At 43.9% G+C, this 25,932-nt stretch overlaps 1 protein-coding gene across 2 annotated transcripts; it reads right to left on the reverse strand.

Annotated features, from left to right (window-relative positions):
* On the reverse strand, positions 1 to 4,821 carry LOC109785425 (uncharacterized). 2 transcript variants are annotated; one of them, XM_020344035.3, is made up of 5 exons: positions 4,627 to 4,821; positions 2,443 to 4,508; positions 1,670 to 1,730; positions 1,368 to 1,591; positions 1 to 719 (listed from the first exon to the last, which is right to left on the reverse strand). In XM_020344035.3, exons 2-5 carry the CDS (start codon positions 4,449 to 4,451, stop codon positions 665 to 667), a joined length of 2,349 nt encoding a protein of 782 aa, XP_020199624.1. In that variant the 5' UTR covers positions 4,452 to 4,508; positions 4,627 to 4,821; the 3' UTR covers positions 1 to 664. The 2 variants fall into 2 exon arrangements, with proteins under 2 accessions (XP_020199624.1, XP_020199625.1); XM_020344036.3 differs by having other exon boundaries at positions 2,443 to 4,469; positions 4,627 to 4,815.
* Positions 4,822 to 25,932: the final 21,111 nt, after the last annotated feature.

Consider the following 25,932-nt stretch of genomic DNA (forward strand, 5'->3'; position numbering starts at 1 on the left):
TTGCAGCAGTATGTACACTATGTTATTATAGCATTCCAACCATGGTCCAAACTGACAGATAATTGTGATTCCCGGGCACAGGACAGGTGTACAAACCAGGTTTGCATTTCAGAAAGCACACACCAGCCACCCACCCAGCAGGTGGTGGCAGAGAGTTGATATTTACAGTTGGTTCCACAAGGTAGAAGGATTCTACCGCTGTATTACAACCCCACAAAGATATCGTACATTTCAATGCTACCTATGCCGACGAAGAACTGCATTGACAACATACATATGCAGTGGACGAGATGAGAAAACAGCACAACAGGAGGAGCTTGGAGCTGCGTCATGCCCGAATATATGATCAGGAGATATATCTGGATGGATGTTTCAGGTAAAGGAATGGAATGTGTGGATGCACAATAAGAGGAACTTGGAGCTACCTCGGCCCGAATATATCATTAGGGGATATATCTCAAGTAAAGGAAAGCAATGTGTGGAAATAGGTTTTCCTGGGAGTATAATTGGTGCTGCTGCGCAGCTAGGCCACAAGAAGTAGTATCATCTAGAAGGCTTTCTTCCATAGGATAGTCCAAACATTTAACTTGCACAGGCAGCTTACAGGTGTGGTAGGGCACGGGGATAGCAAAGCAAGGAGCCATCATCATAGACAGTCAGAGTGCTAACTTATCTCTTCAGGGACGTGCATGCCAAAACCGCGTTTCATCTTCTCGATTCTGTCATTTGAAAATTGAAATGGTTAGTGTCTAACTAAAAAAACATGGTTTAGAGGAAATTGATGAAGACGATTTGCTGATCAAGAATTTTAAGAGGTTATTAAACACATGGTACTCAGAGTTCAGACAAGTTGTGGCTAAAAGCAAATAAAAAGTTCTAACATAATGCATGCACGTTTCCGTACGACGACCAAAGTGACAACCTCGCACAAGTTCACATGATATCAGTAATTTCTTTCGTGTAGAAAACAAACAACAATTGAACAAAAGGTTTACAATAACCACAGCAAGAAATGGTCAAAGGAGAAAGTGAACAAATGATGTTGACCTACTGCGTGGAAATAAGGCATGACCACACTGGCTTTGCCTATTAGGCAGTCCCCTGCTATTAGGTAATTCATCTCAAGTAGTGAATCACAGGGGGGTAATTGATTAAGCCATTAGATGATTTGTCAAATACAAATTACTAATGCCAGGGAAATTTTACCGAAGACTGCAGATATCTAGAAACCAAAACTAGTGTTAACATCAAAATGAGTTGAAGTTTCCTTTTATACGAAGATAGCAAAAATATACACATATATACATATATATATATATATAGCCCACTCTTCCTGAGGAAATGCAGTCTGTACAGGAGGAACTTACGTAGGAGCGAGCTTTCCAAGGCTGCGTAATTTGTCTCCAGTTGCAGCATCAATCACATTTCCTGAGATATCAACGGTATATGATTTTTCAGAGAAACGTTGAAGGCCTCTCTTTACAAGCAAATCGAAATCTTTCTGATGAAGTTCTCTGCCATTTACAAGCACTCCAGTGTTCCCACCGGCACAATTCTTGGGCATTGAATAACTGAATTCTTTTATAAATGGCTGCAAAATGAAAGACTGGTCATGACATGCAAACACGCAGTTCTAGGGAAATCATCCCATGGAAAAGAGTTATCTTACAGGAATAATGCCGCTGCACTCATGCCCCATGACACCCCAAAATCCAGCACGTTGGTCATACCTGAATTAGCAAAGAGAGAAAACACTATGTTACCTTTGCTTTAAAGAAATTTCCAATCCCTGTGAATTAAAAGTTACTGTAACCGACTATCTCTGTGCTGAAGATCTAACGGAATTGCAACAAGTTATAAACTAGCTACATGGTAATATTGCACGATCTATTATTTAATCATGCATCTGTATCTGCCTTCTAAGTATACTTATCAGAATGTTGTGTCTGGTTAAAGGCAGACAAAACATTGAATTCTGATTTTGAGCTTAAAGCATTTAGTAGAGCAACCACCAAAGAATACAAATCAATGATGAACAAGAATCTTAAGTCTATGAAAGAATGTACAAACAGACACACTAGTCTAGTGATCATTTCAAGATGAAGTGGCCAATTTGGCTAAAAAAGCAAAGTCTTCCTTCTTTCTTTAGATTATGGAAGGAAATATTACAGAGTTATGCAGTGGAATCAGGCATGATCATTTTATAACAGTGGGTCAGTATACTTCATCATGATTCTCACCATTAAACTAGATTTATTCTGAAGGAGAATACATATCAATTCATTTGTCTCTTGATTGTTGCAGCATCCCTTAAGGTAAGAAAGGTGTATGTTCTGGGCAGATGATGCTAAGAGTAAACGATGAACTAAAGCAACAGGATATACAGCATATGCTGCAAATACAGGACATGTTCTGAAATCCAAATGAAAGGAAATGACTTACCAATATGAACCAGGGCTAACAGGACCAGCTTTTTTCTCCGCCTTACGAAGAGCACGTTCAGAGATTGGATGACCATTGATGGAAACCTTGACACTGTCCATAGACTGGTTGAATAAAGAAAGATCTTTGAAACCTTTCTTTAAGAAACCACCAAAAAATGATGAATCCCCACTCTTACCAGCTGAAGATTGAATTTCATCTAGCCCAGCATCAGAAGAGACATGCGAGCTAGTATTTGTTCGCTCACTGACTGATGACTCATTTTTGGCTACTCCCTTGGCATTTTCACAGTTCGAGGACAGTGATTTCGCATAGTCATCTTGTACGCTCTCTTCTTCACATGTCTTAGTAATGCTATCAAATCCAAAGTCATTGTTATAACCTTCCTTGTTGCAGTTGTCGTATCTCTTATTAACGCCTTGAGCCTCAAAGTTGTTGTCATCTTGTCTGCTCTTTTCTTCATACTTTTTGCTTGTAGCTTCATCTTCAAGGCTGCTGCTCCTGCTATCATCACTATTGGCCTTCCGCGTGTTCTTGCTACCCATGTGACCATCATGACAACTAGCATTAAGTTGCTTGAGATATTTCTGTCCATATGTTTTCTTCATAGTTTCTCCACTAAATCCATCCTTCCGACTTTCATTGCTCTTTTGTTCACATTTCACATCAATCCTCTCACCTCTAACATCAAAGTTTCCTTTGCTATTTAAGCCATACCTCTTGCTCTTGATTTGATCCCCACCACTGCAATCATTTTGCTGGCTGGAAAAGGGATCAACAAGTTTATCCTCTAAAACTGGGGCTTGTGGACTGATTGTGCGAATAACTGAAGCTTCGACCTGACTGTCTGCATCTCCTTGACATAATATATCTTTTGGGCTATCTGCAAATCTAGACTTGCTGACGGATACAGGTTTTACCTGACTGATCTTGTTTGGCCCCCGCTCTTTGCTTGTGCTGCTGCCATAGCTTCCAATAGAAGACTGCGACAGATTGTCGGAAAAATTCTGTTTCTGTCGATAGCTACCGAAACTGGAAGTGTCATCATCCTCATATGGATACCACCCAGAACTTTGAGGAGCCCGACGATCGGAGCTTCTCACGCTTTTCGGTACACTGAAAGACGATGATGGGATCACCGGGTGAACTTTCGCACCCTTGAGCTTCAAAGTAACAACCTCTGAGCAGGAGCCACACTGAACCTGGTTCTGCTTCGGTGATGTGCATTTCCCAGGAGGCAGCTGCAGAAGCTGGTTACAGGAGCTGCACACGACGAACGGCGCGCCGCCCTTCGTCGGCCGGCAGAAGCTGTCTGCCCTCTTGCTGAAGTACTCCACCCTTCTCTTGGACATCGAAAGGTGCGAGTAGAGCGACGAGGCCACCGATCTCCGGTCGTACTCTGACGATATCGACGAGGCGGACCTGTCGAACTGGTACGGCGGCCTCTGCTGCCCCGCGAAGAACCTGGCCATCGGAATGCTCTCCTCCTGCGGTGGCATGGCCCGCTGGCCGTGCACGCACTGCCCACACTGGCACGAGCTGTGGTGGCCGCCGTAGCCATAGCCCTCCCACTGCCCCTCCGGGCGCGGCTGCCGGAACCTCCCGCTGGGCTGCCTCGCGTACCTGTCATCGCACACGGACCGCTGGTCGTACGAGCTCGGCGGCCCGCCTTGCCCGTACCGGCCGGCGTGGCGCGAGGAGCGGTAGTACTCCGGCGGCGCACCACGGCCCGGCGGGGGTGGCAGGGGGTCGGCGTGCGAGTGGCGCATGGAGACGGCGCCTCGGCCCATGCGGTGCGGCGGGTCCGCCGGCCGCGGCCCCGCGGCCTCGCAGGACCTGGTGATCTGGTCCCGTATCTCGTCCAGCTTCCTGAGCAGCTCCGCCGGGTCCTGCTGCTTGAGCGCGGCCCAGTCCACCACGCCGCCGCCCCCGCCGCATTGCCCGTAGTCCCCCGGCTCGGGCGCCCTCGCCCTCCGCCTGTACTTCATCTCCTTGGGCTCGCTCCCCATGGCGCCTGATTCTCCCCCCTTTCACGGAACCAAGAACCGTAAAGCGGTTGCAGAAATCTGCAGAATCCGCAAGATATCCCGACGGATCAGAGAATACCAACGGAAGATAATATAGGTAGTACGTAGTAGAGAGCCTTAAACAGCGATGGCAGAGAGAGGCGGCGGCGGCAGTTACCTCGACGCGCAATCGGAGAGCTCGCGGCTCTCGGTTCTCGGCGGCGGCACAGAGGCTGGGGCGCGGGGCACGCGGCGGCGGCGCCTCCGGTTCTCCGTCAGAGCTTCGCGGCGGCGGCGAGGAAGAGGCCGGTCGGCATTGGCGAGGGAGGGCGGCGTGGCAGTGTGGTGGCGGAGTGGCCGCGGCGAGGAGGACGAGGAGGGGGGCAAGTGGAAGAGCGGCTATGTACTGGTGTGACTCTCGAGGGACCTGTCTGTAATATGTTAAATTGTTGAGGGCATGAACGCGATATTCCGGCAGAGTTCGGCGGAACCGCGTGCTCCAGTTGGAGGGCTGACTGACGCGTGGGGCCCACGGGCAGAACGGGGTGTCCAGCTGGGGTTGCTTGACTAATGCCACGCGCATTTGTTGCTAGAAGAGTAACATGGGTTAATCACTACTCCTCGCAACAAATTCGTCCGGAATTTATTTATGATTAAAAGGTGTACTCGCAAGAAACGTAGTATTACTCCAAGCAACACCGTTAATCTATCATAACTTTGGGTTGGTATTGATAATTAATTGTATCACCCGTGCCTTCACCTGAAATCCTTTTCTGTCTTTTTCAAAACTCTCCGCAAATCGATAAAACCTTGTAATATAGCTGGAAAAACATGCGTTTCGTGGTGCCGGTAAAAGAAAAGCCGCCGCCGCCGCCCGAAATGAAACGTAGGTGCATTCGCCATGCTCGGCAAGAGCGATGCGCTCCATGGCAAAGACTCCAAAGATGTCTGTGCGTGTAATTACATATGTGATGTATAAGTTTCCTTTTTGCGTGATTAATCAATCGATCATGGCGCGGAGGCTAATGATAGCCTCCCTCGTTTCGGTTGATATTGCTGTTGGGTCCGAATCTGAATTTTAGTTATTAGCTCTCTCGGCGTCAATAATACCACCGGCCGCCACTAGCGCTGCGTACGCACCGCACCGCCGATCAAATCAATCAGTGGCGTGGTGTGGTGTGGTGTGGTGCGAGCATCTCAAAAGGAGACGGAAATGAAATCAGTGGCGTGGGTTAGTAGGAGGAGGTTGTAGTATTTTTTGTAGTATAATGGAAGCAATGATATTTGTCAACGACAAGGGAAAGCGGACGAATATATGCGCCTAAACACACACTCACTCGCGCATGCATGTGGTCCGTTCCCTCCTTCTCCGCTTTGCTTTGCTTATATGATTATTGTTAATGCAGTATGATATAATACAGTTTGTCCGTCAGGTTAATCCTATCTGTCTTGTATCGATGTCTCTGACAGAGACTGATTAAACAAGTCGGGGCCAGCATGATCGATGCTCGGCGCAGGACGTTTTAGGTGTTCAGTGACAAGTGAGGAGAGGCTGCCTAACACATGTGTATCGTGTGTATGATGAGCAATGCTAGGCACTGGTACTGATGATAAACAATGCAGTGACAGTGCAATTTCCCGGCTGTGTTTTTGTGCCTGCTTGCTGGATCATCTGCCCCGCATCTTGCAAAGATCGCCACAGCGGTGCAGTGCGCTCCAAGGAAAAATAAAGTTAGTGCTACCGAGATACTGTCAAGGAACTGTAGCACTGAGATGGACTCGACACCTCTGTCTGAAAGCGTGCTGTATACACCGGTGTAGTATACGTGTGCAACGCATGGCTGGGTGGCAGGAAACCAGCGAGGCAGAGCACCTAACACGTACTGTACGACGGTACGAGCGCCGAGGCTGACCCGATTGACAAAACGGATCAACCAACTTAAAGTTGCAGTGGTGCACGTCGCTCCTCAATCTCCTCCACCTCCCCCGAGTCCCTCCCGGACGCGACTCCGTTTCATCGGCATATATAGACAACAAGTCCGCCGTCCAGGTACACGTCCGGTACCATTGAGGATAGCCCGGCTTTGAATTAACGAAGCCAAGGAGCCCAACGATACACCCTACCGTCATCCACCCTGGCGATAGAAAAAATGTCAGATCTCAAAAAACTTTCAAATCAGGGTTAGATCTTGCTAAACTTTTGCAAAAGGGTCAAAAACACCAAAATCAGCCACGAGGCGTTGCCTTGATACATAATGGAGGTCTCGACCAAGGATGACAACTTGGGCTGAAGGTAGAACACCCTCCTGCTCTCAAGCCAAAGAGGGACCCTACCCTCTCGCCTTGGCTCAAAAGGCGATGTATCATCGGACATGAGAGACACTCACCCAAACTAAAGAGGTGACAAACTTGACCAAGAGCTGCCACAAAGCGCAACCATCGTGTCAATGAGAAAACATCACATCGGCCACACCGCCGAGACCCGTGGCCATCCGAGAGCCACAAGAAAGCCACCAGACACGACCGCAGAGGAAGGGGCAGTAGGCCATTATATTGTCCGCGTCGGGTGACTTGGGCAACGGCTAGTTTTTTTTCGAGCACCACCACCCTCTCTCACCATCACCGACACCCGAGGAGGCCGTCGGGCAAGCTCAGTTGTACACCGATGTCGGTGGAGGTGAAGCCCTTGTAGCTCCGTTTTGAGGCGGAGGACTCTCGGAACTGGGCGGCAGCCCAAGCAAGCAAGGCAACGACGTCCTTGCGGCAGGCAAGGCGATGTCGGCGCACCGAGCCATGTTACCTGTGGTGTGACAATGTGGTATTGACGATGCCGAACTCCCTGTCGGCTAACTGAGGTGGCTATGTGGCGTGTTTGACCTCGGTTCGATGAAGTGACGGCGCAGTGATGTCGTCGGCGCATGCCGGCATCCATGGAGCAACGAGGTTGGACCGGTGTGACACCAACGCAGGGCGAAAAGCACCTCGAAAAAGGCTCAAAATTTGGAGGCACATGTTCAGAACAAAACACAATACCCTGCAAAAAAATCCTTAAAGGACGTCTGATAGCCCGTTCATGAAAAAAGGTAAACTCGGGTCAGATTTCTTTTCACGGTGAAAACATATTCAAAAAAGGATGTCGGAGTTGGCCGGTGGCCTCCTTCTTCCGTATCTCGCACGCATTTTCGCACAAATCCGATAGGGTCTTTGTATTTCAGATATTACCAGAGATTCCACCGTTGGATCGTGATAAAATTTTACAGTGTTGTTGTAGACTCAATTACACACAATCCCACCGAAGGAATTATCGAACCGATGCTTGAGGAGGCGGGGATGGCAAAAATGAATCTGTTGTCCAGAAAATTTTGCACAGTCATGCGAGGGCAAAGTTGACATTGGGCGCCCCGAGCTCAACGGATGAATTTTTCCATGATATTGGTTAAGATCAAAGTTTATGTTGATGAAGAAGTCCGTCTGTCTGATCTCTGACGATCCGCTCTGGGCGCAGTCCTTGACCTGATCAAGGTGACCAGTCGAGTCGGCGACGAATGAGATTGCACCAAAAACAAAGATATGCCTCGGCGTGTAAATCGCAGCGGAACTGATATAAACTCCCATCATACTGCAACGATCACTTAGCAGGACCTGTATGGGCCACCAATGACGGGACTAAATTCGGTAGATCTCGGGTAGGGGGTCTCGTACTAGGCATCTAGATGATATGACAACAAGGACACGAGGTTTTACCCAGGTTTAGGCTCTCCGAAGAGATAAAACCCTATGTCATGCTTGTGATTATTGTTTTGAGTTGGAGTACAAAATACAGATGATTTCCCTGAGATTCTTGTCTCTTATCTAATGTAAGATATGATGATCTAAGTTGTTTTCTATCGACTAGCCCAACCTCGGTTATAAGATACGAGAGGCCTAGGATCACAAGAGTCCTAGTCGGCTATGCCGGTGGAGGAGAATCCTCTAGAGATACAGAGTCCTTGTCTTGAACGATGCTACCTCTTGAGCTTGCGTTGGTTTTTCCCTCGAAGAGGAAAGGGTGATGCAGCAAAGTAGCGTAAGTATTTCCCTCAGTTTTTGAGAACCAAGGTATCAATCCAGTAGGAGGCCACACGCAAGTCCCTCGTACCTACACAAACAAATAAGAACCTTGCAACCAACGCGATAAAGGGGTTGTCAATCCCTTCACGGCCACTTGCAAAAGTGAGATCTGATAGAGATAATAAGATAAATATTTTTGGTATTTTTGTCGTATAAATTGGAAAGTAAAGATTGCAAAATAAAATAGATCGGAAACTTATATGATGGAAAATAGACCCGGGGCCATAGGTTTCACTAGTGGCTTCTCTCAAGATAGCATAAGTATTACGGTGGGTGAACAAATTACTATCGAGCAATTGATAGAAAAGTGCATAATTATGAGAATATCTAGGCATGATCATGTATATAGGCATCACGTCCGCGACAAGTAGACCGAAACGATTCTGCATCTACTACTATTACTCCACACATCGATCGCTATCCAGCATGCATCTAGAGTATTAAGTTCATAAGAACAAAGTAACACATTAGGCAAGATGACATGATGTAGAGGGATAAACTCAAGAAATATGATATAAACCCCATCTTTTTATCCTCGATGGTAACAATACAATACGTATCGGTTCCCCTTCTGTCACTGGGATCGAACACCGCCAGATTGAACCCAAAGCTAAGCACTTCTCCCATTGCAAGAAAGATCAATCTAGTAGGCTAAACCAAACTGATAATTCGAAGAGACTTGCAAAGATAACAAATCATACATAAAAGAATTCAAAGGAGATTCAAATATTGTTCATAGATAATCTTGATCATAAACCCACAATTCATCGGATCTCGGCAAACACACCGCAAAAAGAGTTACATCAAATAGATCTCCAAGAGAATCGAGGAGAACTTTGTATTGAGATCCAAAGAGAGAGAAGAAGCCATCTAGCTAATAACTATGGACCCGAAGGTCTGAGGTAAACTACTCACACATCATCGGAGAGGCTATGGTGTTGATGTAGAAGCCCTCCGTGATCGATTCCCCCTCCGGCGGAGCGCCGGAAAAGGCCCCAAGATGGGATCTCATGGGTACAGAAGGTTGCGGCGGTGGAAATAGGGTTTCGTGGTGCTCTCGGATGTTTTCGGGGTACATGGGCATATATAGGAGGAAGAAGTAGGTCGGTGGAGCTGCGAGGGGCCCACGAGGGTGGGGGCGCGCCTCCCTGCCTCGTGGCCTCCTCGCTTCTTTCTTGACGTCCACTCCAAGTCCCCTGGATTGCGTTTGTTTCAAAAATAACTCTCCCGAAGGTTTCATTCCGTTTGGATTCTGTTTGCTATTCCTTTTCTGCGAAACACTGAAATAGGCAAAAAACAACAATTTGGACTGGGCCTCCGGTTAGTAGGTTAGTCCCAAAATAATATAAAAGTGTATAATAAATCCCATTAAACATCCCAAACAGATAATATAATAGCATGGAACAATCAAAAAATTTAGATACGTTGGAGACATATCAAGCATCCCCAAGCTTAATTCCTGCTCGTCCTCGAGTAGGTAAATGATAAAAACAGAATTTTTGATGTGGAAGGCTACCTAGCATATTCTTCAATGTAATTTTCTTTATTGTGGCATGAATATTCAGATCTGAAAGATTCAAGATAAAAGTTTAATATTGACATAAAAATAATAATACTTCAAGCATACTAACTAAGCAATTATGTCTTATCAAAATAACATGGCCAAAGTAAGTTCATCCCTACAAAATCATATAGTTTGGCTATGTTCCATCTTTGTCACACAAAATATTCAAATCATGCACAACCCCGGTTTCAGCCAAGCAATTGTTTCATACTTTAGAATTTTCAAAAAATTTCAACTTTCACGCAATATATGAGCGTGAGCCATGGACATAGCACTATGGGTGGAATAGAATATGATGATGGGGGTTGTGTGGAGAAGACAAAAAAGGAGAAAGTCTCATATTGACGCGGCTAAACAACGGGCTAGGGAGATGCCCATCAATTGATGTCAATGCAAGGAGTAGGGATTGCCATGCAACGGATGCACTAGGGCTATAAATATATGAAAGCTCAACAAAAGAAACTAAGTGGGTGTGCATCCAACTTGCTTGCTCACGAAGACCTAGGGCATTTGAGGAAGCCCATTGTTGGAATATACAAGCCAAGTTCTATAATAAAAATTCCCACTAGTATATGAAAGTGACAAAACAAGAGACTCTCTACCATAAAGATCATGGTGCTACTTTGAAGCACAAGTGTGGAAAAAAAGGATAGTAGCATTGCCCTTTTTTTCTGGGCCTTCCTCGCCTTTCTCTTTTTTTTGGGACAATGCTCTATGAATGATGATCACCACACTTCTAGTTATTTACAACTCAATGATTACAACCCGATACTAGAACAAAATATGACTCTATATGAGTGCCTCCGACGGTGTACCGGGATGGGCGATGAATCAAGAGTGACATGTATGAAATAATATGCATGGTGGCTTTGCCACAAATACGATGTCAACTACATGATCATGCATGGCAATATGACAATGATGAAGCGTGTCATAATAAACGGAACGGTGGAAAGTTGCATGGCAATATATCTCGGAATGGCTATGGAAATGCCATAATAGGTAGGTATGGTGGCTGTTTTGAGGAAGATATAAGGAGGTTTATGTGTGATAGAGCGTATCATATCACGGGGTTTGGATGCATTGGCGAAGTTTGCACCAACTCTCAAGGTGAGAAAGGGCAATGCACGGTACCGAAGAGGCTAGCAATGATGGAAGGGTGAGAGTGTGTATAATCCATGGAGTCAACATTAGTCATAAAGAACTCACATACTTATTGCAAAAATCTACAAGTCATCAAAACCAAGCACTACATGCATGCTCCTAGGGGAAGGGTTGGTAGGAGTTAACCATCGCGCGATCCCGACCTCCACACAAAGGATGACAATCAAAGAACACCTCATGTTTCAAATTTGTTACACAACGGTTACCATACGTGCATGCTACGGGACTTGCAAACTTCAACACAAGTATTTCTCAATTTCACAATTACTCAACTAGCATAACTTTAATATCACTATCTCCATATCTCAAAACAATCATCAAGTATCAAACTTCTCATAGTATTCAATGCACTTTACATGAAAGTTTTTATTATATCCATCTTGGATGCCTATTATATTAGGACTAATTTCAACCAAAGCAAATTACCATGTTGTTCTAAAGGACTCTCAAAATAATATAAGTGAAGCATGAGAGATCAATAATTTCTATAAAATAAAACCACCACCGTGCTCTAAAAAGATATAAGTGAAGCACTAGAGCAAAATTATCTAGCTCAAAAGATATAAGTGAAGCACATAGAGTATTCTAGTAAATTCCGATTCATGTGTGTCTCTCCCAAAAGGTGTGTACAGCAAGGATGATTGTGGTAAACTAAAAAGCAAAGACTCAAATCATACAAGACGCTCCAAGCAAAAGACATATCATGTGGTGAATAAAAATATAGCATCAAGTAAAGTTACCGATGGACGAAGACGAAAGAGGGGATGCCTTCCGGGGCATCCCCAAGCTTAGGCTTTTGGTTGTCCTTGAATTTTACCTTGGGGTGCGTTGGGCATCCCCAATCTTAGGCTCTTGCCACTCCTTATTCCATAATCCATCAAATCTTTACCCAAAAATTTGAAAACTTCACAACACAAAACTCAACAGAAAATCTCATGAGCTCTGTTAGCGAAATAAAACAAACCACCACTTCAAGGTACTGTAATGAACTCATTCTTTATTTATATTGGTGTTAAACCTACTGTATTCCAACTTCTGTATGGTTCATAACCTCCGATACTAGCCATAGATTCATCAAAATAAGCAAACAACACACGAAAAACAGAATCTGTCAAAACAGAACAGTCTGTAGTAATCTATAACTTTTGAATACTTCTGAAACTCCGAAAATTCTGAAATGAATTGGTGGACGTGAGGAATTTGTCTATTAATCATCTGCAAAAAGAATCAACTAAATATCACTCTCCAGTAAAAAGTTGTAGCTAATATCGTGAGCGCTAAAGTTTCTGTTTTTTACAACAAGATCATAAAGACTTCACCCAAGTCTTCCCAAAGGTTCTACTTGGCACAAACACTAATTAAAACACAAAACCACATCTAAATAGAGGCTAGATGAATTATTCATTACTAAACAGAACCAAAAATTAAGAAACAAAAATAAAATTGGGTTGCCTCCCAACAAGCGCTATCGTTTAACGCCCCTAGCTAGGCATAAAAACAAGGATATATCTAAGTATCATCATCTTTAGTGTGCAATTCTTCAATAGAACACTTATAACCCTTAAGAGTTTCTTTCTTTTTATTGATGATCAAACTCCTAGGCAAGAAATCAATAAATTCATTTGTAGCATAAGGTTCCTTAATGATAGCGAAAAAGTTGGGGTGAACACTTATCGATTTGAGATCCACATTTTCCTTACTAGAAGATTCACCCTTATTTTTAGGAACATACATTAGCTTGGCAACTTTGGTAGGAGGAGGATTTGGAGTGTTTTTCACGGATGAAAAGGCAAACCCTAAGTTGGTAATAATATCCTCAAGTTTACCAATTCTTGTGGAATCTTGATCTATTCTATCGTTAACTATAGGTTCCTTTTCTTTAAAAAAAATCAGAGTAACTCCTACCTTAGATCCATATTGAGTAATTTGGTTGTGGATCTTTTTATCCAAATTTTCAATCAACTCAATAGTAGCAACTTTATTTTCAATAATTTCAAGCCTTTGCATCACATGTTCCAAAGTTAAAATAGTTCCATTAACCAAAAGAGGTGGTGGGCCAAACAAATCTATCAACGCATTATAAGAATCAAAAGTATGGCTACCGAAGAAATTCCCTCCGGTAATGGTATCAAGAATATATCTGTTCCAAGGAGTGATGCCTACATAAAAATTGAAGGAAATATGCCCTAGAGGCAATAATAAAGTTATTATTTATTTCCTTATATCATGATAAATGTTTATTATTCATGCTAGAATTGTATTAACCGGAAACATAATACATGTGTGAATACATAGACAAACAGAGTGTCACTAGTATGCCTCTACTTGACTAGCTCGTTAATCAAAGAAGGTTGAGTTTCCTAGCCATAGACATGAGTTGTCATTTGATTAACGGGATCACATCATTAGGAGAATGATGTGATTGACTTGACCCATTCCGTTAGCTTAGCACTCGATCATTTAGTATGTTGCTATTGCTTTCTTCATGACTTATACATGTTCCTATGACTATGAGATTATGCAACTCCCGTTTACCGGAGGAACACTTTGTGTGCTACCAAACGTCACAACGTAACTGGGTGATTATAAAGGTGCTCTACAGGTGTCTCCGAAGGTACTTGTTGGGTTGGCGTATTTCGAGATTAGGATTTGTCACTCCGATTGTTGGAGAGGTATCTCTGGGCCCACTCGGTAATGCACATCACTTAAGCCTTGCAAGCATTGCAACTAATGAGTTAGTTGTGGGATAATGTATTACAGAACGAGTAAAGAGACTTGCCGGTAACGAGATTGAACTAGGTATTGAGATACCGAGGATCGAATCTCGGGCAAGTAACATACCGACGACAAAGGGAACAACGTATGTTGTTATGCGGTCTGACTGATAAAGATCTTCGTAGAATATGTGGGAGCCAATATGAGCATCCAGGTTCCTCTATTGGTTATTGACCGGAGACGTGTCTCGGTCATGTCTACATAGTTCTCGAACCCGTAGGGTCCGCACACTTAAAGTTTTGATGATAGTTATATTATGAGTTTATATGTTTTGATGTACCGAAGGTTGTTCGGAGTCCCGGATGTGATCACGGACATGACGAGGAGTCTCGAAATGGCCGAGACATGAAGATTGATATCGGAAGCCTATGTTTGGATATCGGAAGTGTTCCGGGTGAAATCGGAATTTTACCGGAGTACTGGGAGGTTACCGGAACCCCCCGGGGGCTTAATGGGCCATAGTGGGCCTTAGTGGAAGAGAGGAGAGGCGGCCAGGACAGGGCCGCGCACCTCTCCCCCCTAGTCCGAATAAAACAAGGAGAGGGGGGCGGCGGCCCCCTTTCCTTCCTCTCTCCCTCCTCTTTCCCCCTCCACTCCTAGTCCAACAAGGAAAAGGGAGGGAGTCCTACTCCCGGTGGGAGTAGGACTCCTCCTGGCGCGCCCCTCCTGGCCGGCCGCACCTCTCCCCCTTGCTCCTTTATATACGGGGGCAGGGGGCACCCTAGAGACACAACAATTGATCGTTTGATCTTTTAGCCGTGTGGGGTGCCCCCCTCCACCATAGTCCACCTCGATAATACTGTAGTGGTGCTTAGGCGAAGCCCTGCGTCGGTAGAACATCATCATCGTCACCACGCCGTCGTGCTGACGAAACTCTCCCTCAACACTCAGCTGGATCGGAGTTCGAGGGACGTCATCGGGCTGAACATGTGCTAAACTCGGAGGTGCCGTGCGTTCGGTACTTGATCGGTCGGATCGTGAAGACGTACGACTACATATATCAACCGCGTTGTGCTAACACTTCCGCTTTCAGTCTACGAGGGTACGTGGACAACACTCTTCCCTCTCGTTGCTATGCATCACCATGATCTTGCGTGTGCGTAGGATTTTTTTTGAAATTACTACGTTCCCCAACAGTGGCATCCGAGCCAGGTTTTATGCGTTGATGTTATATGCACGAGTAGAACACAAGTGAGTTGTGGGCGATATAAGTCATACTGCTTACAAGCATGTCATACTTTGGTTCGGCGGTATTGTTGGATGAAGCGGCCCGGACCGACATTACGCGTACGCTTACGCGAGACTGGTTCTACCGACGTGCTTTGCATACAGGTGGCTGGCGGGTGTCAGTTTCTCCAACTTTAGTTGAACCGAGTGTGGCTACGCCCGGTCCTTGCGAAGGTTAAAACAGCACCAACTTGACAAACTATCGTTGTGGTTTTGATGCGTAGGTAAGAACGGTTCTTGCTCAGCCTGTAGCAGCCACGTAAAACTTGCAACAACAAAGTAGAGGACGTCTAACTTGTTTTTGTAGGGCATGTTGTGATGTGATATGGTCAAGACGTGATGAGATATAAGTTGTTGTATGAGATGATCATGTTTTGTTGAATTTATCGGCGACTGGCAGAAGCCTTATGGTTGTCTCTTTATTGCATAAGATGCAAGCGCCAAATAATTGCTTTACTTTATCGCTATGCGATAGCAATAGTTGCAAGAGCAATAGTTGGCGAGACGACCATGTGACGACACATTGATATAGATCAAGATGATGGAGATCATGGTGTCATGCCGGTGACGATGGAGATCATGACGATGCTTTGGTGGTGGAGATCAAAGGCACAAGATGATGATGGCCATATCATGTCACATATTATGATTGCATGTGATGTTTATCTTTTATACATCTTATTTTGCTTAGTTCGGCGGTAGCATTATAAGATGATCTCTCACTAAATTATCAAGGTATAAGTGTTCTCCCTGAGTATGCACCGTTGCGAAAGTTCTTCGTGCTGAGACACCACGTGATGATCGGGTGTGATAGGCTCTACGTTCAAATACAACGGGTGCAAAACAGTTGCACACGCGGAGTACTCAGGTTAAACTTGACGAGCCTGGCATATAGCAGATATGGCCTCAGAACACTGAGACCGAAAGGTCGAGCGTGAATCATATAGTAGATATGATCAACATAGTGATGTTCACCATTGAAACTACTCCATCTCACGTGATGATCGGACATGGTTTAGTTAATTTGGATCACGTGATCACTTAGAGGATTAGAGGGATGTCTATCTAAGTGGAAGTTCTTAAGTAATATGATTAATTGAACTTAAATTTATCATGAACTTAGTCCTGGTAGTATTAGCATATCTATGTTGTAGATCAATAGCTTGCGTTTTGCTCCCCTGTTTTATTTTGATATGTTCCTAGAGAAAACTAAGTTGAAAGATGTTAGTAGCAATGATGCGGACTTGGTCCGTGATCTGAGGATTAACCTCATTGCTGCACAGAAGTATTATGTCCTTGATGCACCGCTAGGTGACAGACCTATTGCAGGAGCAGATGCAGACGTTATGAACGTTTGACAAAAGCTCGGTATGATGACTACTTGATAGTTTAGTGCACCATGCTTTACGGCTTAGAATCGGGACTTCAAAAATGTTTTGAACACCACAGAGCATATAAGATGTTCTAAGAGTTGAAATTGGTATTTCATACTCATGCCCGTGTCGAGACGTATGAGACCTCTGACAGTACTTTGCCTACAAGATGGAGGAGAATTGCTCAGCTAGTGAGCATGTGCTCAGAATGTCTGAGTACTACAATCACTTGAATCAAGTGGGAGTTAATCTTCCAGATAAGATAGTGATTGACAGACTTCTCTAGTCACTATCACCAAGTTACTAGAACTTCGTGATGAACTATAATATGCAAGGGATAACGGAAATGATTCCCAAGATCTTCGTGATGCTGAAATCGACGAAGGTAGAAATCAAGAAAAACATCAAGTGTTGATGGTTGACAAGACCACTAGTTTCAAGAAAAGGCCAAAGGGAAGAAGGGGAACTTCAAGAAGAACGGCAAGCGAGTTGCTGCTCAAGTGAAGAAGCCCAAGTCTGGACCTAAGCCTGAGACTGAGTGCTTCAACTGCAAAGGAACTGGTCACTGGAAGCGGAACTGGCCCAAGTATTTGGCGGATAAGAAGGATGGCAAAGTGAACAAAGGTATATTTGATATACAGATTATTGATGTGTATTTTACTAGTGTTCGTAGCAACCCTTCGGTATTTGATACTGGTTCAGTTGCTAAGAGTAGTAACTCGAAACGGGAGTTGCAGAATGAACAGAAACTAGTTAAGGGTGAAGTGATGATGTGTGTTGGAAGTAGTTCCAAGATTGATATGATCATCATCGTACACTCCCTACACTTTCGGGATTAGTGTTGAGCCTAAATAAGTGTTATTTGGTGTTTGCGTTGAGCATGAATATGATTTGATCATGTTTATCGCAATACGGTTATTCATTTAAGTTAGAGAATACTTGTTGTTATATTTACATGAATAAAACCTTCTATGGTCATACACCCAATGAAAATGGTTTGTTGGATCTCGATCGTAGTGATACACATATTCATAATAGTGAAGCCAAAAGATGCAAAGTTAATAATGATAGTGCAACTTATTTGTGGCACTGCCATTTAGGTCATATTGGTGTAAAGCGCATGAAGAAACTCCATGCTGATGGGATTTTGGAATCACTTGATGCTTGCGAACCATGCCTCTTGGGCAAGATGACTAAAACGCCGTTTTCCGGAACAATGGAGCAAGCAACAGATTTGTTGGAAATCATACATACTGATGTATGTGGTATGATGAATATTGAGGCTCGCAGCGGGTATCATTATTATCTGACCTTCACAGATGATTTGAGCAGATATGGGTATATCTACTTAATGAAAAGAAGTCTGAAACATTTGAAAAGTTCATATAATTTCAGAGTGAAGTGGAAAATCATCGTAACAAGAAAATAACGTTTCTATGATCTGATCGTGGAGAAGAGTATTTGAGTTACGAGTTTGGTCTTCAGTTAAAACAATGTGAAATAGTTTCACTGCTCACGCCACCTGGAACACCACAGTGTAATGGTGTGTCCGAACATCGTAACTGTACTTTATTAGATATGGTGCAATCTATGATGTCTCTTACCGATTTACCACTATCGTTTTGGGGTTATGCATTAGAGCAGTTGCATTCACGTTAAAAAGGGCACCGTCTAAATCCGTTGAGACGACGCCTTATGAACTGTGGTTTGGCAAGAAACCAAAGTTGTCGTTTCTTAAAGTTTGGGGTTGCGATGCTTATGTGAAAAAGTTTCATCCTGATAAGCTCAAACCCAAATCGGAAAAATGTGTCTTCATAGGATACCCAAAGGAGACTGTTGGGTACACCTTCTATCACAGATCCGGAGGCAAGACATTCGTTGCTAAGAATGGATCCTTTCTAGAGAAGGAGTTTCTCTCGAAAGAAGTGAGTGGGAGGAAAGTAGAACTTGATGAGGTAACTGTACCTGCTCCCTTATTGGAAAGTAGTTCATCACAGAAATCTGTTCCTGTGATTCCTACACCAATTAGTGAGGAAGCTAATGATGATGATCATGTAACTTCAGATCAAGTTACTACCGAACCTCGTAGGTCAACCAGAGTGAGAACCACACCAGAGTGGTACGGTAATCCTATACTGGAAGTCATGGTACTAGACCATGATAAACCTACGAATTATGAGGAAGCGATGATGAGCCCAGATTCCGCGAAATGGCTTGAGGCCATGAAATCTGAGATGAGATCCATGTATGAGAACAAAGTATGGACTTTGATTGACTTGCCCAATGATCGGCGAGCCATTGAGATTAAATGGATTTTCAAGAGGAAAACGGACGCTGATAGTAGTGTTACTATCTACAAAGCTAGAATTGTCGCAAAAGGTTTTCGACAAGTTCAAGGTGTTGACTACGATGAGAGTTTCTCACTCGTATATATGCTTAAGTCTGTCCGAATCATGTTAGCAATTGCCGCATTTTATGAAATTTGGCAAATGGATAAACAAAACTGCATTCCTTAATGGATTTATTAAAGAAGAGTTGTATATGATGCAACCAGAAGGTTTTGTCGATCCTAAAGGTGTTGACAAAATGTGCAAGCTCCAGCGATCCATCTATGGACTGGTGCAAGCATCTCGGAGTAGGAATATACGCTTTGATGAGTTGATCAAAGCATATAGTTTTATACAGACTTGCGGTGAAGCCTGTATTTAAAAGAAAGTGAGTGGGAGCACTACAACATTTCTGATAAGTATATGTGAATGACATATTGTTGATCGGAAATAATGTAGAATTATTCTGCAAAGCATAAAGGAGTGTTTGAAAGGAGTTTTTCAAAGAAAGACCTCGGTGAAGCTCCTTACATATTGAGCATCAAGATCTATAGAGATAGATCAAAACGCTTGATAAGTTTTTTCAATGAGTACATACCTTGACAAGTTTTTGAAGTAGTTCAAAATGGAACAGTCAAAGAAAGAGTTCTTGCCTGTGTTACAAAGTGTGAAACTGAGTAAGACTCAAAACCCGACCACGGAAGAAGATAGAAAGAGAATGAAAGTCATTCCCACTAGTAGGAAAAGGGCCTTTAGTCCCGGTTCATAAGGGCCTTTAGTCCCAGTTCTGGAACCGGGACTAAAGGGTCGTTACTAAAGCCTCCCCCTTCAGTCCCGGTTCTTACACGAACCGGGACTAAAGGCCCTCCACGTGGCCGCTGCCTGGAGGTCCACCTTTAGTCTCGGTTGGTAACACCAACCGGTACTAAAGGAATTTTTATGAATTTTTTTGAATTTTTTTGAATTTTTTTTTGATTTTCAAATTTCTGAATTATTTTAACCTCTAATCTCTAATCACCCCTCATCACTGCTCAATTTAACCTCTAATCTCTAATCACCCCTCATCATTCCAAATCATCTAACTTCCCGGACGGTCACCCATCCTCTCACTACTCCAGCCTGAGCACGCTTAACTTCCGGGTTCTATTCTCCCTCGTTTCCAAGTCTGCACTTGTTGTTTTCCTGACAATAGTAAGATGTCAATCCTATTAACCCTGAGGAATTTAGCTTGAGCATGAAATCACACATTTCACTGTTTGAGTTTGAAACTATTGTTCTAAAAAACAATAATTATTTAGTAACACTAATATTTCTTGAATAAGTAGTTTGACCATAGTTTGACCAGATTTGACCAAAATTCAAAAAAACTGAAATAATTATTTAGTAACACTAATATTTCTTGAATAATTAGTTTGACCATTGTTTGACCAGATTTGACCAAAATTCAAAAAAACTGAAATAATTATTTAGTAACACTAATATTCTTGAATAATTATTTAGTAACACTAATACTTCTTGAATAAGTAGTTTGACCATAGTTTGACCAGATTTAACAAAAATTCAAAAAAAAACAGAAATTTGAGCATAACTTTTTTTTCCTTTTAGAATTTGAGGATTCTAAAAATTTGCAAACAGGCCGTAGGCGGTCAAAATCGGATGCGGATTTTCGTGCTGAACATTTTGATATATTATACGTTTTTTCTGACATCGTATGCAAAAGTTATAGCCGTTTTACATTTTCCCTACACTTTTTGCAAAACATGTCCAAATTTAAGTTTTTAAATTTTCCTAACTAGTACATGTAGTAACATAACTACATCTGGAAAGATTTTAATTTTTGAAGTTTTTACCATTTTATTTTGCTTTTTACAAAACTGAAAAGGCGATCCAGGGGGGGTAGAGTTTGAAAATGGGACCTTTAGTACCGGTTCGTGCCATGAACCGGTACTAATGCCTCAAACCCCATTAGTACCGGTTGGTGGCTCGAACCGGGACTAAAGGTCTAACCTTTAGTACCGGTTGGTGCCACGAACCGGTACTAATGAGCATCGCACCCTTTAGTCCCGGTTCGTGGCACCAACCGGGACTAAAGGTCCCATTTGAACCGCGACTAATGCCTGTACGGTGCCCTAGCCGCTCGAACCGGGACTAATGCTCACATTAGTCCCGGTTCGTTATGCAACCGGGATTAATGCTCTTTTCTGGCCGAACCAAAGCCTTGTTTTCTACTAGTGGGCCTATGCCTCAACCATAGGTTCTATAAATTATGTCATGCTATGTACCAGATCTATTGTATACCCTACACTGATTTTGGCAAGGGAGTACAATAGTGATCTAGGAGTAGATCACTTGACAGCGGTCAAAATTATCCTTAGTGGAATAAGGATATGTTTCTCGATTATGGAGGTGACAAAAAGGTTCGTCGTAAAGGGTTACGTCAATACAAGTTTTGGCACTGACCCAGATGACTCTAAGTCTTAATCTGGATACATATTGAAAGTGGGAGCAATTAGCTAAAGTAGCTCCGAGCAGAGCATTGTAGACATAGAAATTTGCAAAATACATACGGATCTGAATATGGCAGACCCATTGACTAAACTTCTCTCACAAGCAAAACATGATCACACCTTAGTACTCTTTGGGTGTTAATCACATAGCGATGTGAACTAGATTATTGAGTCTAGTAAACCCTTTGGGTGTTGGTCACATGACGATGTGAACTATGGGTGTTAATCACATGGTGATGTGAACTATTGATGTTAAATCACATGGCGATGTGATCTAGATTATTGACTCTAGTGCAAGTGGGAGACTGAAGGAAATATGCCCTAGAGGCAATAATAAAGTTATTATTTATTTCCTTATATCATGATAAATGTTTATTATTCATGCTAGAATTGTATTAACCGGAAACATAATACATGTGTGAATACATAGACAAACAGAGTGTCACTAGTATGCCTCTACTTGATTAGCTCGTTAATCAAAGATGGTTGAGTTTCCTAGCCTTAGACATGAGTTGTCATTTGATTAACGGGATCACATCATTAGGAGAATGATGTGATTGACTTGACCCATTCCGTTAGCTTAGCACTCAATTGTTTAGTATGTTGCTATTGCTTTCTTCATGACTTATACATGTTCCTATGACTATGAGATTATGCAACTCATGTTTACCGGAGGAACACTTTGTGTGCTACCAAACGTCACAACGTAACTGGGTGATTATAAAGGTGCTCTACAGGTGTCTCCGAAGGTACTTGTTGGGTTGGCGTATTTCGAGATTAGGATTTGTCACTCCGATTGTCGGAGAGGTATCTCTGGGCCCACTCGGTAATGCACATCACTTAAGCCTTGCAAGCATTGCAACTAATGAGTTAGTTGTGGGATGATGTATTACAGAACGAGTAAAGAGACTTGCCGGTAACGAGATTGAACTAGGTATTGAGATACCGACGATCGAATCTCGGGCAAGTAACATACCGATGACAAAGGGAACAACGTATGTTGTTATGCGTTCTGACCGATAAAGATCTTCGTAGAATATGTGGGAGCCAATATGAGCATCCAGGTTCCGCTATTGGTTATTGACCGGAGACGTGTCTCGGTCATGTCTACATAGTTCTCGAACCCGTAGGGTCCGCACGCTTTAAGTTTCGATGACAGTTATATTGTGAGTTTATATGTTTTGATGTACCTAAGGTTGTTCGGAGTCCCGGATGTGATCACGGACATGACGAGGAGTCTCGAAATGGTCGAGACATGAAGATTGATATCGGAAGCCTATGTTTGGATATCGGAAGTGTTCCGGGTGAAATCGGAATTTTACCGAAGTACCGGGAGGTTACCGGAACCCCCCGGGGGCTTAATGGGCCATAGTGGGCCTTAGTGGAAGAGAGGAGAGGCGGCCAAGGCAGGGCCGCGCGCCCCTCCCCCCTAGTCCGAATAGGACAAGGAGAGGGGGGCGGCGCCCCCCCTTTCCTTCCTCTCTCCCTCCTCTTTCCCCCTCCACTCCTAGTCCAACAAGGAAAAGGGAGGGAGTCCTACTCCCGGTGGGAGTAGGACTCCTCCTGGAGCGCCCCTCCTGGCCGGCCGCACCTCTCCCCCTTGCTCGGGGGCAGGGGGCACCCTAGAGACACAACAATTGATCGTTTGATCTTTTAGCCGTGTGCGGTGCCCCCCTCCACCATAGTCCACCTCGATAATACTGTAGCGGTGCTTAGGCGAAGCCCTGGGTCGGTAGAACATCATCATCGTCACCACGCCGTCATGCTGACGAAACTCTCCCTCAACACTCGACTGGATCGGAGTTCGAGGGACGTCATCGGGCTGAACGTGTGCTGAACTAGGAGGTGCCGTGCGTTCGGTACTTGATCGGTCGGATCGTGAAGAGGTACGACTACATCAACCGCATTGTGCTAACGCTTCCGCTTTCGGTCTACGAGGGTACGTGGACAACACTCTCCCCTCTCGTTGCTATGCATCACCATGATCATGCGTGTGCGTAGGAATTTTTTTGAAATTACTACGTTCCCCAACAAAAATTACGAAGAAGAACGGAAGTAGATTGCTTCCTAGTAGATCTATTCTAAGCATTGCAAATTCTATGCCAAGCATCTTTTAGATTTTCTCCCTCCCTTTGTTCAAAATTAAGAACTTCATGATCGGGAGTACTAATAATTATAGAAGGACTAGCCATGACGACGAATGCCAACACAAGAAGCAAGCGAAAAAGAGGTGAACGGAAAAGAGGGCGAATAAAACCGCAAGGGTGAAGTGGGGGAGAGGAAAACAAGAGGCAAATGGCAAATAATGTAATGCGAGGGATAAGAGTTTGTGATGGGTACTTGGTATGTCTTGACTTGTGCGTAGACTCCCCGACAGCGGCGCCAGAAATCCTTCTTGCTACCTCTTGAGCTTGCGTTGGTTTTTCCCTTGAAGAGGAAAGGGTGATGCAGCAAAGTAGCGTAAGTATTTCCCTCAGTTTTTGAGAACCAAGGTATCAATCCAGTAGGAGGCCACACGCAAGTCCCTCGTACCTACACAAACAAATAAGAACCTTGCAACCAACGCGATAAAGGGCTTGTCAATCCCTTCACGGCCACTTGCAAAAGTGAGATCTGATAGAGATAATAAGATAAATATTTTTGGTATTTTTGTCGTATAAATTGGAAAGTAAAGATTGCAAAATAAAATATATCGGAAACTTATATGATGGAAAATAGACCTGGGGGCCATAGGTTTCACTAGTGTCTTCTCTCAAGATAGCATAAGTATTACGGTGGGTGAACAAATTACTGTCGAGCAATTGATAGAAAAGTGCATAATTATGAGAATATCTAGGCATGATCATGTATATAGGCATCACGTCCGCGACAAGTAGACCGAAATGATTCTGCATCTACTACTATTACTCCACACATCGACCGCTATCCAGCATGCATCTAGAGTATTAAGTTCATAAGAACAGAGTAACGCATTAGGCAAGATGACATGATGTAGAGGGATAAACTCAAGCAATATGATATAAACCCCATCTTTTATCCTCGATGGCAACAATACAATACGTATCGGTTCCCCTTCTGTCACTGGGATCGAGCACCGCAAGATTGAACCCAAAGCTAAGCACTTCTCCCATTGCAAGAAAGATCAATCTAGTAGGCCAAACCAAACTGATAATTCGAAGAGACCTGCAAAGATAACAAATCATACATAGAAGAATTCAGAGGAGATTCAAATATTGTTCATAGATAATTTTGATCATAAACCCACAATTCATCGGATCTCGACAAACACACCGCAAAAAGAGTTACATCAAATAGATCTCCAAGAGAATCGAGGAGAACTTTGTATTGAGATCCAAAGAGAGAGAACAAGCCATCTAGTTAATAACTGCGGACCCGAAGGTCTGAGGTAAACTACTCACACATCATCGGAGAGGCTATGGTGTTGATGTAGAAGCCCTCCATGATCGATTCCCCCTCCGGCGGAGCACCGAAAAGGCCCCAAGATGGGATCTCACGGGTACAGAAGGTTGCGGCGGTGGAAATAGGGTTTTGTGGTGCTCTTGGATGTTTTCGGGGTACATGGGTATATATAGGAGGAAGAAGTAGGTCGGTGGAGCTGCAAGGGGCCCACAAGGGTAGGGGCGCGCCCTGGGGGGCAGGCGCGCCTCCCTGCCTCCTGGCTTCCTTGCTTTTTTCTTGACGTCCACTCCAAGTCCCCTGGATTGCGTTTGTTCCAAAAATAACTCTCCCGAATGTTTCATTCCGTTTGGATTCCGTTTGATATTCCTTTTCTGCGAAACACTGAAATAGGCAAAAACAACAATTTGGACTGGTCCTCCGGTTAGTAGGTTAGTCCCAAAAATAATATAAAAGTTTATAATAAAGCCCATTAAACATCCAAAACAGATAATATAATAGCGTGGAACAATCAAAAATTATAGATACGTTGGAGACGTATCAAACGACAAGGCTTCTTGATATTCCTTGTGGGTCGCCATGGGCCGGCCAAAGTGGCCCAAGACGGAACCGACCTAGGAGTCCTTAGCTCAACTACCAGGGCGGGAGTTGACGTGGTGACAACCCCCTGGCCGAGACACTGTCACGTTGTTCGCGGGTGGCTGTGGTCAACGTCCTCGACCACTTGGGTAGTGATACGGTGACTACGGTCCGGAGTGTTGGGGAACGCAGTAATTTCAAAAAAATTCCTACGCACACGCAAGATCATGGTGATGCATAACAACGAGCGGGAGAGTGTTTTCCACGTACCCTCGTAGACCGTAAGCGGAAGCATTATGATAACGCGGTTGATGTAGTCGTACGTCTTCACGATCGACCGATCCTAGTACCGAAAGTACGGCACCTCCGCGATCTGCACACGTTCAGCTCGGTGACGTCCCACGAACTCTCAATCCAGCTGAGTGTCGAGGGAGAGCTTCG

This window comes from Aegilops tauschii, chromosome 1 (genome assembly GCF_002575655.3).
Source record: "Aegilops tauschii subsp. strangulata cultivar AL8/78 chromosome 1, Aet v6.0, whole genome shotgun sequence".
In the NCBI taxonomy this organism is placed as follows: domain Eukaryota; kingdom Viridiplantae; phylum Streptophyta; class Magnoliopsida; order Poales; family Poaceae; genus Aegilops; species Aegilops tauschii.